This window comes from Pagrus major, chromosome 12, assembly GCF_040436345.1.
Source record: "Pagrus major chromosome 12, Pma_NU_1.0".
Lineage (NCBI taxonomy): Eukaryota > Metazoa > Chordata > Actinopteri > Spariformes > Sparidae > Pagrus > Pagrus major.
Window position 1 is genome coordinate 17718256 of NC_133226.1, and position 14489 is coordinate 17732744.

A 14489-nucleotide genomic window follows, 5' to 3' on the forward strand; every position below is an offset into this window, starting at 1 on the left:
CCTTCCTCTGACTCACACCAGCCCCTCGTCACAACCATGACCACTTACTTCCCCAGCCCCACGGCACAATGGTCAGCACCATTTATGGCAATTGATAAATTGCCCTACGTCATCTTCTCTCATCCTCAGTCTAAGCTCCTTCTGTTCTGTTTCCAGACCGAAACTTTAACCTCTTTCCCTGCAATTGTAACTTTCACTACTTCTATCAACTAATCGGACAGCTTTATTCTTCTTTCCTTATCAGTGGCATTGAACTGTCCTTTCCACTCTCATTATTTTTTCCGTCTTCATATTTTCATCACCACTTTGAAAGCATACTTTTGCGAGGAGAAAATGCAAACGAGGTTAGACAAGGCTGAAAGAGAACTTAGTTCTGACTCCAGTTTGACCTCCAGTGCGGCTCATCATTGATTTCCCAGCAATACATCACCTTATGTAGGCAATTAGTTTTCCTTTTGTGAAAAATTTGATGATTCACTTAGTTTTGCTGCAATTAAGCTCCAATCTCAGTTGCCCCAATACAAAATTATTGACCTCTGTAACTTTACACAACCGACAACCGATTCGAGTTTTAGACCTTGGGAGTGACAGTTTGGAAAAGTGACTCTTTCGTACACCGGAGGATTGAGGGTTAAGACTTGATTTTAGGGTACGGGTAAGAATTAGGTTTAGGTTAAGGTAAGGCCCTCAGGGTAAGGGGCAAGGGAATGCATTGTTTCAATGAGGGTCCTCACAAGGATAGCTGTACAAACGTGAGTGCGTGTTTGTGTGTGTACAACAATACCGATTGCTGAAACAATAATGACATACATCGAAGGTGAAATTTTCTCAAATACAGATGCTTTGGGGTGGTAGGTAAAGCCAGCCACCAACCGAAAGCATCGGTATTTGACAAGTTGGGAATGAGACTCAACAATCAGCTATCTTACATATTTAACCATTAAGTAAAGCTACATTTTAAAAACTGAAAAGATTTAACCAACACAATAGATCATAAATTATATTGTTCTATAGGCAAAATAACTCTATACAGTTTCAAAAAGTCAACCAACTCTTGGAGTATAGTTTTTCTACCTGTGTAGACCTCTGCCTCCAAGGGATCCTCCACTCGTTTATGCTGGATGATGTAGTCAGAGACTTTGCAGCCAATCAGAGGCTCCACATCCATCCACTCCAGGGCCACCATTGTGCTTGAGGGCTCCAGGTAAGGGGCTAGGCGCAAACTAATAAATCAAAATAGAAAAGACAAGTTTAAGATATAGAAATACGATAAATATCAACAATAACATCAAAAGGCTACCACAACTGTATGTTGCCCTCATTTGGAATTTTAAAATTAAACTTTGTGTGTTTATGTGCCCAATGCCTAAGGATAGGTAGGAATCCCATGTGGCCATTGTTGTGTCTGTCGCACCTCTGCCTACATCTCATTGCACAACAAGACGGCAAACAGCTGCTTTCAACAAAACAACATTCCGATGCCACCTGTTCTCCAGCAGTGTTCCCTGTGCAGTTTTTCCTCTTTAATCCTTCAAAAGAGATAAAAGAACAATATTTCCATTTTGCCTGCCCTCCAGCTGTGTCTGTGAAAATGACTGAAGAGGTAGGTTATCCCTCTTTCACAGAAAGCATGCAACTCGGTTTCATCCTCATGTTCAATAATAATAAGTACTGCAGGTTTTCGTGGGCCTTACACTCCGGCACTGGCCATGCAGGGTTGGAGATTTGGCTGCTGTAGCGGCTCTTCACTGGCCCTTTCGTGCCAGCAGGCATGGGCCCAGGGAAAGCCTGACCAAACCTCTGGTTGTGGCAACACGCCATTCCTCTCCAATTCCACAACCACAATCCACAAACAAACAATAACAAAACCACCGAAAGCATCTTAAACCACTTGTGCAATACTTGTGCAGCATAATCTAAGTCTCAAGTATCATTGCGTGTGTCCCAAATAACAGTATTTCTGGTAAAGTATTGCTGAAAGAAGAGACATATCTCATAATCAGTTTATGAAGTAACTGTTTTAGAATTTTCGGTCGTATCACATGATGTTTATCAGCAGATGTACTTTGTCCAATTTTTGACTAATTGTAGATGTTAAAATGTCCATTTAGTCTGAGCACTTTTGATTTTTGACCATGGACACAGAGTGGTGGTTGGTTGCTGTGAGATGTTTTTGACATAGTAGCCACAGTCATTATTGGACGATAACCTGATGCACACCATGGAGGCCTTTCCCCTGCACATCATTTCAAAAGAACAGCTGTAAAACAAGGAATACATTTTTGTCACACACACCTTAACATGACAATCAGAATTTGATCAAATTTGTCCAATAAAACTTTAAATTTAACAAAGAGCTGAATTAGTAAATTATTTTCATACCATCCATGTGTGCCATAGGCTAGGAGGCAATCAGCCAGATCATTCAGAAATAGTGATTATGCTGATTATACTGACTGATTATTCAGTCTTATTCCCAACTCGTCAAATACTGACACTTTCAGTTGGTTGGTTGGGTCGGCCAGCAACCTAAAGTGTCAGAATTTGATGAGTTGGGAATGAGACTCAATAATCCATCTTACAAATTGAACCCACAAAGTTATTCATAATAAAACACACTTATTATATCAACCTGTTTGTTGGAGTATGACCAATTGATGGGCCACACCTGTCCAAAAGACAATGCCACTGCCATCTAACCTTGTAAGTAAAATTTGTGTTGATGTCAGCTTATTGTTGGGCAATGAAATCATCACTATACTACTATATCAACAAGGTGAAATAAGTTCCAATGCACTTCATCATTGGGGTTGTTTGAATGCAGACAAAAGAAGAGATTTAAAAGTAATTGGTTTGGCATCAGCAATTGGAGTGAAAAAATTGGAGTGCATTGGCTTGAGATATATGTTGAAATCTTTTACAGCGTTACCACAAATTGTACAGAATTCGTGAAATGTACAGAACAAGAATAATACAAAGCTATAAATGTAGTTATAATTGAAAATGTGGGCAGAATCTTTGAAAAAAAAACCCTCATCACATTAGTTGCAGTTTTATCCTTGTTCAGCTTTTATTGTTATTCTCAAGTAATGCCAATAAATGTTGCTCTTTCTTACTGCAATACAGCATATATATATATATATATATATATATATATATTATTTATTTATTTTTTGATTAAATGCTTTCATTGTAGCCTTGTTCTCTGAAACCGTGTCCTTTCAACTTCCTGTTTCTTTTTTAAAGTTCTCAGGGCAACAATAGCTGCGGCGGATGACTCACAAAAACCTTAAGAGTATTATTAGGACACCTTGAATGAGAGCATGTTCTTTTCAGAAGGGTGTAAGGGCCGACTGACAGCTATTAGAACTTTGGGGACTGTGCTTGTGTCTACAACTTTTTCCAGTTCCCCCTAGGAGTCAGCAGAGACAGGTAGGTGTGTATGTGTGTGAGTGTCCATGTGCATATGTGAGTGTGCCTGTGGTGCATCAGTGCATGCATCCATGAAATCTCCCTCGTGCATGAATTCCTGGGTGTCATGGTGTCACCTCACACTTACATTGGCTGCCTGAGGGGGCTGCAGTTAGGCAGGCCATCTTTGCTGAAGGCACTCAGGTCGCAGCGACACCAGTTATCAATGACATCGCCCTTTCCAGCACACCAGTATGAGCTCATTGTGGCGCTCTTGAAGGCCTGTAAAGGGTAACAGGTGAGAGAAATGCAATTATCTCTTGGAACATGCGCTCCCTGTCCATCTATGCTTACCCCACCCCCATCTCAGTGTCCTCCATATCCCAGAACACACACAGGCACACATCCTTGTACTTCTGTCCATGTAATGACTCTCCATTGAATATATTATTTTCCTTTTTTTCCCCTATCCCCTAAAATTAACCATCAACACTATCATATCAAACCTTAGCCTTAATAGCCCTTTGACGAAGTGAGGACTGGCCAAAATGTCCTCACTTTGCAAAATGTCCTATCTATGAAGGTCTAGAACTCACAATGGGTCTCACAAAGACAGAAGTGCAGGTACACACGCACACACCCACACCCACACACACACACACACACACACAGTGACCTTTTCATACCCACCGTTCCCAATTACTGGAAGGCAGGAACATCTCACTAACATCGACAAGCTTACACTGTGATATCATAGATGCACTGTGACTTTTATGATGGAGGTGTGAAAGCTGTGACACTCCCCACCTCCTCCATTCTATGCGTATGCTTGTGTTTGTGTGTGTGTGTGGATCTGTCGGTGGTGCTGTCGGTCTGTCTTCGAAAGGGATGGAGGGGGGGAGGATGTTAGGAGATGATGTCATCTCCTAACATCTCCTTGTGCTGCTTCATTAACGGGCGAAAGAAAAATCAAAGGCAGAAGCTCAGTCATCCTCTAAAAGGCAGCAAAATGCCAATATAACCGTCAAAGCAATAAAGTATAATGTCAGGGCTTTCCCTAAAGCCACAGGCATGATAGAAAGTGAGTTCAAGGGAGTTCGCAAGCACTCTGGCTCCCCCTGTCACACTATGGATCAATGGAGCACTCAGTTATTTATGTGCTCTAACTGGTTGGCAGTACTGCCTCATGCAGACAACTTTGGAGATGTACTTGATCATGGTCACAAAAATAGGACACTGGAACCATGCGGAAACATTATCACTGGGTACCAGGCATCCAACAAAAAGCAGAGAGAAGCCACTCCTTTGTTCCAATACACCATGACATTCACTTATCCGAAGGCAAAGGAACTGATGAGACCACACACATCTTTAAGACGACGGCGCACATGCGGCGTGCACACGTGGGCACATTGCAAACACGCATACAGAAGCGCACTCTCCAATTAAAGATTGATTTCCACAGTTGGTCGTTTCATTTCATTGGAGAAATGCCAAGGAAGATTTCTGCAGTGTGTTGATTAGTGAAAGTGACATTTGAGATGACTTTGGGCATAGTCCTGACCAGAGAGGCAGGCGGCTTGGCCAAAAAAAGAGTCAGGGTATGCACTCAGAAGCTGATGTTAGCATTTCCACAACACTGCATTGTTAGCTGTAAAGGAGGCTCAACAGCCTTTCATGGGAACTGACTTCTTCCAATACCACTTGCTTTCACTCAAGGCACAGAATCTTGAGAGTGAAAGTGACCTAAATGGGCAGCAGAGTAAGAAAGAGTGAAAAAAGAGAACAAGACTGGATAGACCAAAGGATATAGGACAGTAAAAAAACCAACAAGATGAACAAGGAGGCAAAAAAAGGAGACTCCCAAGGCTGAAAGAATTCCCCACCTTACTGTGGGACAGGATCAGGATCATTCAGTAGTCAAGGCTTTCCCATTATTTATCCTCCAATACAAGACCCTCCAAATGAGCATGCTGAATGAGCAGTTATTATAGGGGGCAGGCAAGCACTGTAATCCATGGCCATATAATAACCCCCTGGAAAACCAAAAAGGGGAAAAAGGTAATTACATTTCTCTCCCCTTGCCCGAACCCATGTGGCTAACTGCTGCCAGAAAACAACAGCAGCAGGGGTCTTGCCACCTCATGTCAATGGGAAGCAGGCCACAGACAAAGGCAACAAGAGAAACCTGGACTCAAGGTCTATGCACGCACACAGACTAGACAAATATGAGAAATGAGAAATGACCTCCGCTGCTAGGGGCAAAAGAGAGAAAGACCACAGGACCGCCATGCGTTTACCACCACCAGATTCCTAGAAAAACCCCATATGGGTCTGTGCGCTTGATTGCATGGCTGCACATGTGAAAAATAGACAAAGCGATTACCGCCGTGTTTATGTTTGAAGAGTAATGCAAGCCAGTCTCCGCTGGGTAAACAGGGAATCTAATTGTGGTTTAGAGAATGAGGTGGGGGGTGGGGTGGGTGGGGGTGGTGGTGGTGGCTTTTGTTCGGGGGGCACAGGAGGTAAAACAGAGATGAGGATTTAGCAAGAAATAGTGATTGTTAGCTAAGGCATGTAAAGTGATAATATGTCAAATGTGTGGCGGTGAAGACAGCGATATGTCCTGCTGGTGTAAAAGCTCTGGTCAGTAAGGAAAATCCTTTAGCGAGATGAACAGACACATTGAAATTGAGTCCTTCTGCATTCAGCGCAGTTACAAGATACCCTATACTGTATTGATTAACCACACATCATGCATTTCCCAGAACACTATAGATCCATATATATTCTGTCTTGGCCACATGGGGTGAGAAACAGACCTTATCCATTGTGCCTCAAATTAGAAAAGCAAATGTTTTGACAAAGACACTCCTATCTGAGCATTGACTGTAACAGTGTAAGACACATTCTGTGTAGTCATGACAGATTTGCTTTCAGGAGCTGGTGATGCCTCCATGGTTACAATAACACATGGTTCTACCGTTTCACAAATATGCCACAATTCATCTCTATTGACCTTATCGATACTGAACAAATTGAGCTGAAATGTAATCACCCCCTGCTTTGGACAAGGGAGACAAGATCAGTGAGCAGCAAAGCCACTGAGCATCAGCAACAACTCCGGCTGCAAATTCCAAGCCTTGACATCATTCAGACCCTGCAGACTCACTGGCACCAAAACACTATTTGGACCTTTCACTTTCGTCAAAGCTTGTCGTGACTTCCAAGAAGGCAACGGAGGCCATTGTGACCTCTTTAATGTATTAATCTGTTTGTCTAGTCTAAGCTGACCATATTACTGTCCTTCTTCAGAGGCTAATACACGAAAACACTGGCCAGCTGGCCCACAGTATTGATTTATAAGATGATCACCAGTGGTGGTAAAGAGTCTAAGTCAGCACACACAGGACACCATCAATAGTGACCTAAGTGTGTAGGTCTGTGTGTGTGTGTGTACGCACACACAAATGCACTTATGTATCCTTTCCAATCATTCAGGGCTAATGGTGTTAACAAAGGTACCAATGGGCTGGTTCTAGGAACCTCGTCACAAGTAGTACTTCCAGGAAATTGGACACTGGGGGCAGCTGGAGGCTTGGTTCACCTAGAGGTTGATGGGGGATTGCCATGTCATTGGAGAACCCTCAAACAGCAGGTATTGTTTTTTAGGTGTTCCAGCTCAGTCTGACAATGTTCTAAGCTAATCTGACCTTTTTAACAAAGTAAATTGACTTATTTGTAAGTCTGTTATCTTGTTATGTGTTGACATTTGTTAACAGTGTGAGCCAAAAGAAAAGCCACAGAGAAAGGGATTAAAAGAAAATATAAACCAAGGACCCCTTACTATACTGTAAAACCCCAATAAGTATATTGTAAAAAAGTCTGGTGCATATTTAACTGGGCATTCACTAACATGTAGAGTTGCCTATAGTACCATGTATAAACAAGTCGGCAGCAGTTGTAGCATGGCTAATGTTAGGCACGTTAGCCTCACTCTCTCCAATCTCTCCAGTGGTTTCCTCTTGCTCAATAAGTTTCAAAACAATCCATTGTAGCTCACGAGAACTTGGGATAATTATACAGATAACTGGTCAACACGTTTCAATAAATAGGAGGTGTTTTGGAAAAGTGATTTAGCTTACAGATAGGTAAGCTAGCTCCAATGTGATCACCGATGTGTTAATTAAATGTTAAATATTTTTTTCACATTTAAACACATTTAAATTTATGAAAAATAAGAATTTTAAAAATGTTATTTCAATGGAAACTAACAAGAAGACTTAGTCTGCTGGATACAACGCTCTATAAGACCAATGGATTAATTATCGATGTTGCCTCTGAACCCCTAGCTCTTTCTTTGGGATAGAAAAAAAGGGATTAAGTGTCAGTGTGGTCAGTTTGGATGCTAAGCTCTTTCGTCTAGAGCATAACGGACAAGTATGTACTACTGCTGATGTAATTAATGCTTTATGGACCAAAAAGTCTAGAATATACACTCAGTTTCTAGTTTATAAGTACATCTAGCTAAAACGAATGAACTCTAATACAACAGCCTTGTGATAAATCTGACCTTTATGAAGATGGAGGATGCAGTTTGTGGTGCTGTGCATTGAATGGTGCTACATTGTCAGGTCTTTCTGTTATTTTGTCCCTCTCATCTATATCAATTGGAGTAGGCTAATTAACAGAACACCTCTCTGTTTAATGCAATGCAGTTCAACAGCACCACAATCAACACGTCAATCAACAGCTCTCTTAAACAGTTGAACATTACAACCTCCATAATGGTAGGATTTCTTGCAGGGCTGTTGTATTAGACTGCATCAGTTTTAGCTAGGTGTACCTAACAAACAGGGAACAGAGAAACACTGGCCATACAGTGTTTAAATGAATCTTTTTAATGATCCATAGGAGCGCTCTCCTTGGTACTGAAGTGATGATGACCCTGAGATCTGAACATTTTTTTTCTTTTATGTGTAGATTATGTCACCTACTGGATTGAGCTCTGTGGCAGACTATTGCCTAGGGTTGGCAGCAACATCCTGGGTGAGCTGCTTTTTCAGATGTGCACAGCTTTGTGCAGGAAACTGCCGGAAGTATTCAACAGGGGGAATGTGCAAAAGTTTGCTGTTTGCAAAACAGTATGCAGTTTAAGAATATTTGAAATGTGCAAGATAGTAATCCAAAAATGTAACTCACTGAGTCAGACTCCTCCACCTTTTGGTGAAAGCATGCTGCTGCTCCTTGCCTCTGTTCCCCCTCCTGCCCCCACTGAAAATGTTCAAGGCACGCCCCTGTGAAGGTCTGCAGCAGAGAGCATGACAGCAGCCACTCGGCAAGATATAGAGCATTCTGGGCCATTAGACTCACAACCAATTTGTTCGAAAGGTTTGCCATAATTCAGTCACAGCAACACAGGACATAGGACCACTGGCAAGCACCACAGGCGTTAGCTTATTTATTTATCCACTGAGGTATTTTTCTCTGCCACTGAAACAGGGAAGTATCTGTGTGCGTGTGTGTTTGCGTGCACACACCAGGGCCTGTAAGCAAGACCACCTTAGTCGTGTCCAAGCCAATTCCAAGACCGGTTCCAGTCGAATTCAAGTCAAGAACAGGTTTAAAGCAAGCCAAGCCCGAGACCAGAGCAACTTGAGAATACCAAGACAAAGGGGCAGTAAACCTCAAACCTTTGTTTCCAAATTCAAAACATAATCATTGTGTTTCTTAGAGATGAGCGAATGTAATAAAGTATCGACAAATTTTACAACTGGTGAATGCAAAAGTAAGTTTTGGGGCAATCATCTGCACAGGTTTTGTACAGGTGAAATTCCTCTCAATTGCTTGGGAGATAATGGATCAAGAATATCCGTGTGTTATTCAGTGTTTCAAAAGGTCAGTTCACCCACCAGAAAAAGATTAAAGCATTCAGATAGTTCAGGTTTTATTTGCTTGAGTCTTGAGATAAGATACCAATAAACAAAAATACAATGGAGGTGAATGTAATTCTTTTGCAATGTTTACACAAATTATACTTAAAAACAAGTATCCCAATTACTTTGGAGAATCACCTGTAAGAAGTTTTCATTGGGACATACTCCCACACAAAGCAACAGTTGGTCAGTAAGGCCTGGGGATAACCCAGATTGGCCATTGTTTCTCGAAAGGGATGCTTTTTTAAACGTCATGTTTCAGTGCTGTGAGCACCACAAAGTAATTTCAGTCATTGCATAGGCTTAGAGGCTAATACTGTATATCAGGGTCAGGGACACTTCAAACCAAAACTACCAGCATGGAAATATACCACAACAAGTAAGTGGGTTAACCCTAAAACCAACCCCAACCCTAACCCTAATCCTTTAACATATATTAGGGAATAACTCAAGTAACTCTCCATTACTGACTGAGAGGATCAGTCTTACATGTATCACTTACCCCACATTCTTAACTAGTCATTTGTGATGTCATTCCTGGACACATGAACAAAGAAATACTTTATCCATATTCTCCTCTTTGACAGAGCCACACAGAGCAAGCTGAGAAGAGGGGAGTTACGCCGGTCAACCATTTAATTCTGTTTCTTTTCAGTGCTGGTAGTGGTCCTTTCAAAGAAGAGGTAATTTCATATTGTAACAAAATCCCCCCCTGGCTTAATAATGAGGAGATTTATGTGAAAGGGACATGACATGTTCTGTCAAACAGTCGGGCAGTCAGGGAGAGGCCAATGAAAGATGCAGCTAGCCGAGAAAGGAAGGAGGAAGGGAGCCAGAGAAATAGGGACAAGTCCATGTAAACCTGATATATGCATACAAATATGTATACACATATGGGTATGACCTCAGTCCACCGATTCGTAAGTGGGACAACTAAGCCTCTATTTTGATTGCTTCAGGTAACAAAAAGGAAACCTCATCTCTAAGAAAGCTATTGCAACATGGCATCTACCTTTCCCGATAGACCCAGCAAAGTAGAAAGATAGTCTCAAGCAAAAGAGTGTGTGAGAAACAGACACACACAAAGCCAGAGAGAGAGGGAGAGAGAATGAGCATGTGTGTGTATGGAGTGGCAGGTTGTTGTGTCGCTCGTCGCTAATGTAATATACGTATGTGCCTCTCAGACTAGCAGCAGCCGTTGCGGCCAAGAGAAGAAGGGGAAAGATAGGGGAAAAAAAGAGGAGCGGAGTGATGGACTCCCCTCCCTCCCAAGAGGTCGATGACATCAATAAGAAGCTAATAATCCTGCCTCAAGCTACCTCAGAAGGGCTTGCCAGAGCGATCCACTGCAGTCTACCCCTTCTCCTCCTCCTCATACATCTCACTCTCTACATCCCCAGAAGACCACGGGTTGGGTAGGGGGAGAGAGAAGGATGGATAGCGAGGTGTTTGGAGGAAAGGGAAAAGAGACATTTTGCTCTTCCTCACGTTTAGCTATCGATGAGGCCCACTAGGGATCGTCTGCTATTGATTGTGCCTTCTTTTCTTTGGGGCTGTGGTGCTTGTTATGGGCGGCACGTACAGGGGGCTTTGTTGTGTGTGTGTGTGTGTTTGTGAGTGCATATATATTTATGTGTGTGTGTTTTTGCCTCTGGTATTGTTGTTGCCCGCAGTAATTTCAGAAGGTAAGGTAATTAGATGCTTGATTGGGAGGAGCGCGAGCCAGTCTGCTCCCTATGGCGCGTGCATGCCTGTGTGTTGGGTGTGAGTCACCTGCAAACAGCTCTGCGTTGGTTAACACACACACACACACACACACACACACACACACACACACAGAAGACATGTGCCGGATATTAGGTAGCAAGACAACGTCATGATGAAGCCCAAACAGAGCAGAATGTGGTAAACAAAATGTCAAGTGAAGCCAGAGCCCCCCTCCTCAATTACCTTATGGAAAAGAAATCTGATATGATTAACTTCCACTGCACAGAGATCCAAAGACTTTTCATACAGGATGAATCATAAACACAACATGCAGCCATTAAGCTGATATTACATTCAGCTGTGTGTGCTTGTTTAGACACATACACACACATATATCTCACACATATACACATCGACTTTCCCACAAGAGGAGAAAACCATGATGTCATCTTTTTTATGCCCTCTGTATTACAGTGCTCATTTCCAGTGGTCAAAGTTAACCAACTCATGCCACCTAGAGGTGATTTGTTACAACTGCATCGGTTCAGCTCTTCAGAGGACAATGGATCTGTACAGTATAAAAAGGGTTACGCCATCACCACATGGCACGAGGTTGTATATAAGTAGAATGTAGTGAATAATAAGGAAAAGCCTCCTTTAATTTTCAGCAGATTGCAGCTTTTGTCAAAGGGAGGCACAACATATACGTGTTAATTTGCCTCACATTTACAATACATTTCTGTTGCAGAAATGGCATAATCACATGCTAGCTTTTGTGCAAATAAAATTGAGTTGATACAGTTTTAGATTATGTAGGTGAATAAATCACAAAATGTTAGAGTTTAAAGGTGCAATATGCAAGAATTGAACACCTGTCAAACATTCATACTAACCAGAGTTACTGCGAACTGCTGCTGACTGTAGATGTCGTTAGCTAGTTTTCTCAGTTAGCCGTGCAGCTAGCGGTCTGGGCTAGGAGCTCAGAGCAACAGGAAAGTGTTGGTGTTGTTTACACCACACAGGAACTTTGAACCCGGATGAGCTGAGGCTAGCTGGTTAGCATGCTAAACGTTGCAGAACAATATAGGGACATCACATCATAACTGTCATTAATCTAAATTTTTTTGATAATTTTAGTGAAGTGGTAAATGTTTTCAACTTAAATTGGTGTGGCGGGAATAGGGGGCAGCATATAACCAGAGTAGCCGCTAACTGCTGCTCACTGTAGCTGCCGTTAGCTAGTAAGCTCAGTCAGCCACGGGCTATTGTCCTATTATCTGACTCTGCCTGACCTTTACTATTAGACTATCGCTTCTTGAGGCACAAGTGGTATTATGAGACAAGACGGGCTGAGGCTAGCTGGTTAGCATACTAACTTTCTTTCTTTGACATAACATGAACACTGTTTACAGTCTTTTGATTATTTAAGTAAAAAAAAAAAGTTAAACAACTTTTAGATTTTCATTCCTTTCATTCAAAAATACTTAGGGTTAGGGATAGAATAAACTGATAAAAGACCATTCCTGGATGTGAATGTTTTTCTTATTTTTGCTTCCAACTCCAGCGGGTAATTTGATGCCACACATCTCTCGTCTTGATTCTCTTTTATGGCCACTTTCTCAGCCTCTCCTACACACACATGCAAGTGCACACAAGCATGCCCACAGACAGACTTCCTACCCCCCACACTGCTTTCTCACCTCTTTGGTGACATTGTCTTGGACCAGGCTGTAGAGGGGCACCACGCGGCTGACTTCCAGCAGGACGGGGATGGGGGAAGGCTGCTCTCCGCTCCTGCTGTTACCAGTGCGGCCTCTCCCCGACACTCCTCCCATCACGGCCTGGTGATGGCACAGGTGGCAGCCAGCTGGACAACTGCCTTTCTCCTCGCAGCGGATCTCTACGCCGTTCACCATGTCATCAGTCAACAGCTGGCTTTTCTGCAGTGCCGACAGGTAGCTGATGAAGGGAACCGACTTCAGCTCTCGCCGCCCACCTCCGCCAACCCCCTGGTCTGTTGCCTCTGGAGGGGTGGGCAGGAGTGGAGGGGAGGGTATAGGTAGGAGGGGGGAAAACAAAGTGAACAGTGATAATTATTTACATGCATTTTAGGAAGAGGGAGGCAAAACACCAACAATCTCTTCTTCCTAAACTCTTTCTAATCTTTATTTCCATTAAACAATTTATTAATCTTCACTTGGAGTAGCATTCACAGTCCCCCAGTTGCGCAGAAAGTCCACATCTGGATTTACTTTTACTTGCTGCCAAGGAAAAGAAGAAAAAACAACAACTAATCCCTTACTGTCATCAGCTTTCATAGACAAAGGATGAATGGGAGGGCGGAGAAGTGTCACTGGCTTCTTATCCTGAGCGTCAATTACCTCTATTTGATGTTCTCATTTGAGTTGGGGGGTTTCTTTCTCATCATTTCCTCTCTGGCTGAGAAAACAACACACCATGCAGAAAGAAGTGGAGGCACAAGCAACACAAGCAGGGGAGGAGTAGAAACAGGAGAGAATGCTACTTGGGTATTGAGTGTTTCACTTGGAGGACACATCAGGCCACATGTTACAGTGGAGCACATCTGCCATCTGTGTTGATGAAGCAGATGTGCTTTTTGTGTCTCGCTTTACAAGGACAGGGGATTTAAGTTTTCCCAGTGAGCGGAAAAAGGCTTCTTTTTAGTAATAAAAAGGTGCATTAAGATTGGAATTACCAGCTTATGATGTAGCTTTGAGACATGAGGGACCATCTGTCAGTCCAAATGCATGTCTGGAAATGTACGATTACCTTCATCGAACCCTCAATATTGCAGTTACGTGGTCAGAGTAAAGAGTAATAAAGCTTTTTTTGTACGTGAGAATAAACATACAGGATGTGTAAATGTTTAAGTTAGGATCGCAAACCCGCACTCACACACACAGAGGCACACAATGGATCAATAAGACCGTGAATGCATACGCTATTACATAAGAGTACATGTATACACAGAGACCAAGAGAAAAAAAAAGTGAAACCCTAAACCTGAAAGAAGTGGGCAAGACAGCAGAGAAAGCCCTTGATGTTAATAAAGGTGGGGAAATTGGGATGAATAAGAGTTAATATTTTAAATGACTTCTGTCCTGGTAAAAAGTTTTAAGGACAGTGAACTCAAACATCCTTCAAACTATTGTCAGTGGCCAAAAAGGCAAGAAACAGTGCGTGAACTCAAATGTGTTTATGTGAGAAAGAGAGAGAAAAGCAAGTCTAAATGTGTCTAGTGTGCAATTTCACTTGAGTCCTGTAGTGTCAGCAATGTTAAATAAGTTAACCCAAGACACGAAAAGGGTGTGTTAACTTCCAAAAATTCATTTCTCAAACACAAACACATGCCAACAGATGTGAGGCATTTAACAGCTCTGAGAAAAACACAGCACAGGAGGGGATGTTTTTCAA

General features: G+C 42.4%; 1 protein-coding gene across 2 annotated transcripts in view; it reads right to left on the reverse strand.

Moving 5' to 3' along the window:
- The window catches only part of LOC141006338 (astrotactin-2-like), a 301384-nt gene that overhangs the window by 39361 nt on the left and 247534 nt on the right, over nt 1-14489 (reverse strand). For both annotated transcript variants that reach the window (XM_073478512.1, XM_073478513.1), the window contains 3 exons: nt 12755-13077; nt 3560-3693; nt 1075-1223 (listed from right to left, as the gene is read on the reverse strand). In XM_073478512.1, the coding sequence (XP_073334613.1) occupies nt 1075-1223; nt 3560-3693; nt 12755-13077 (606 nt within the window). The remainder of the gene's footprint in view (nt 1-1074; nt 1224-3559; nt 3694-12754; nt 13078-14489) is intronic.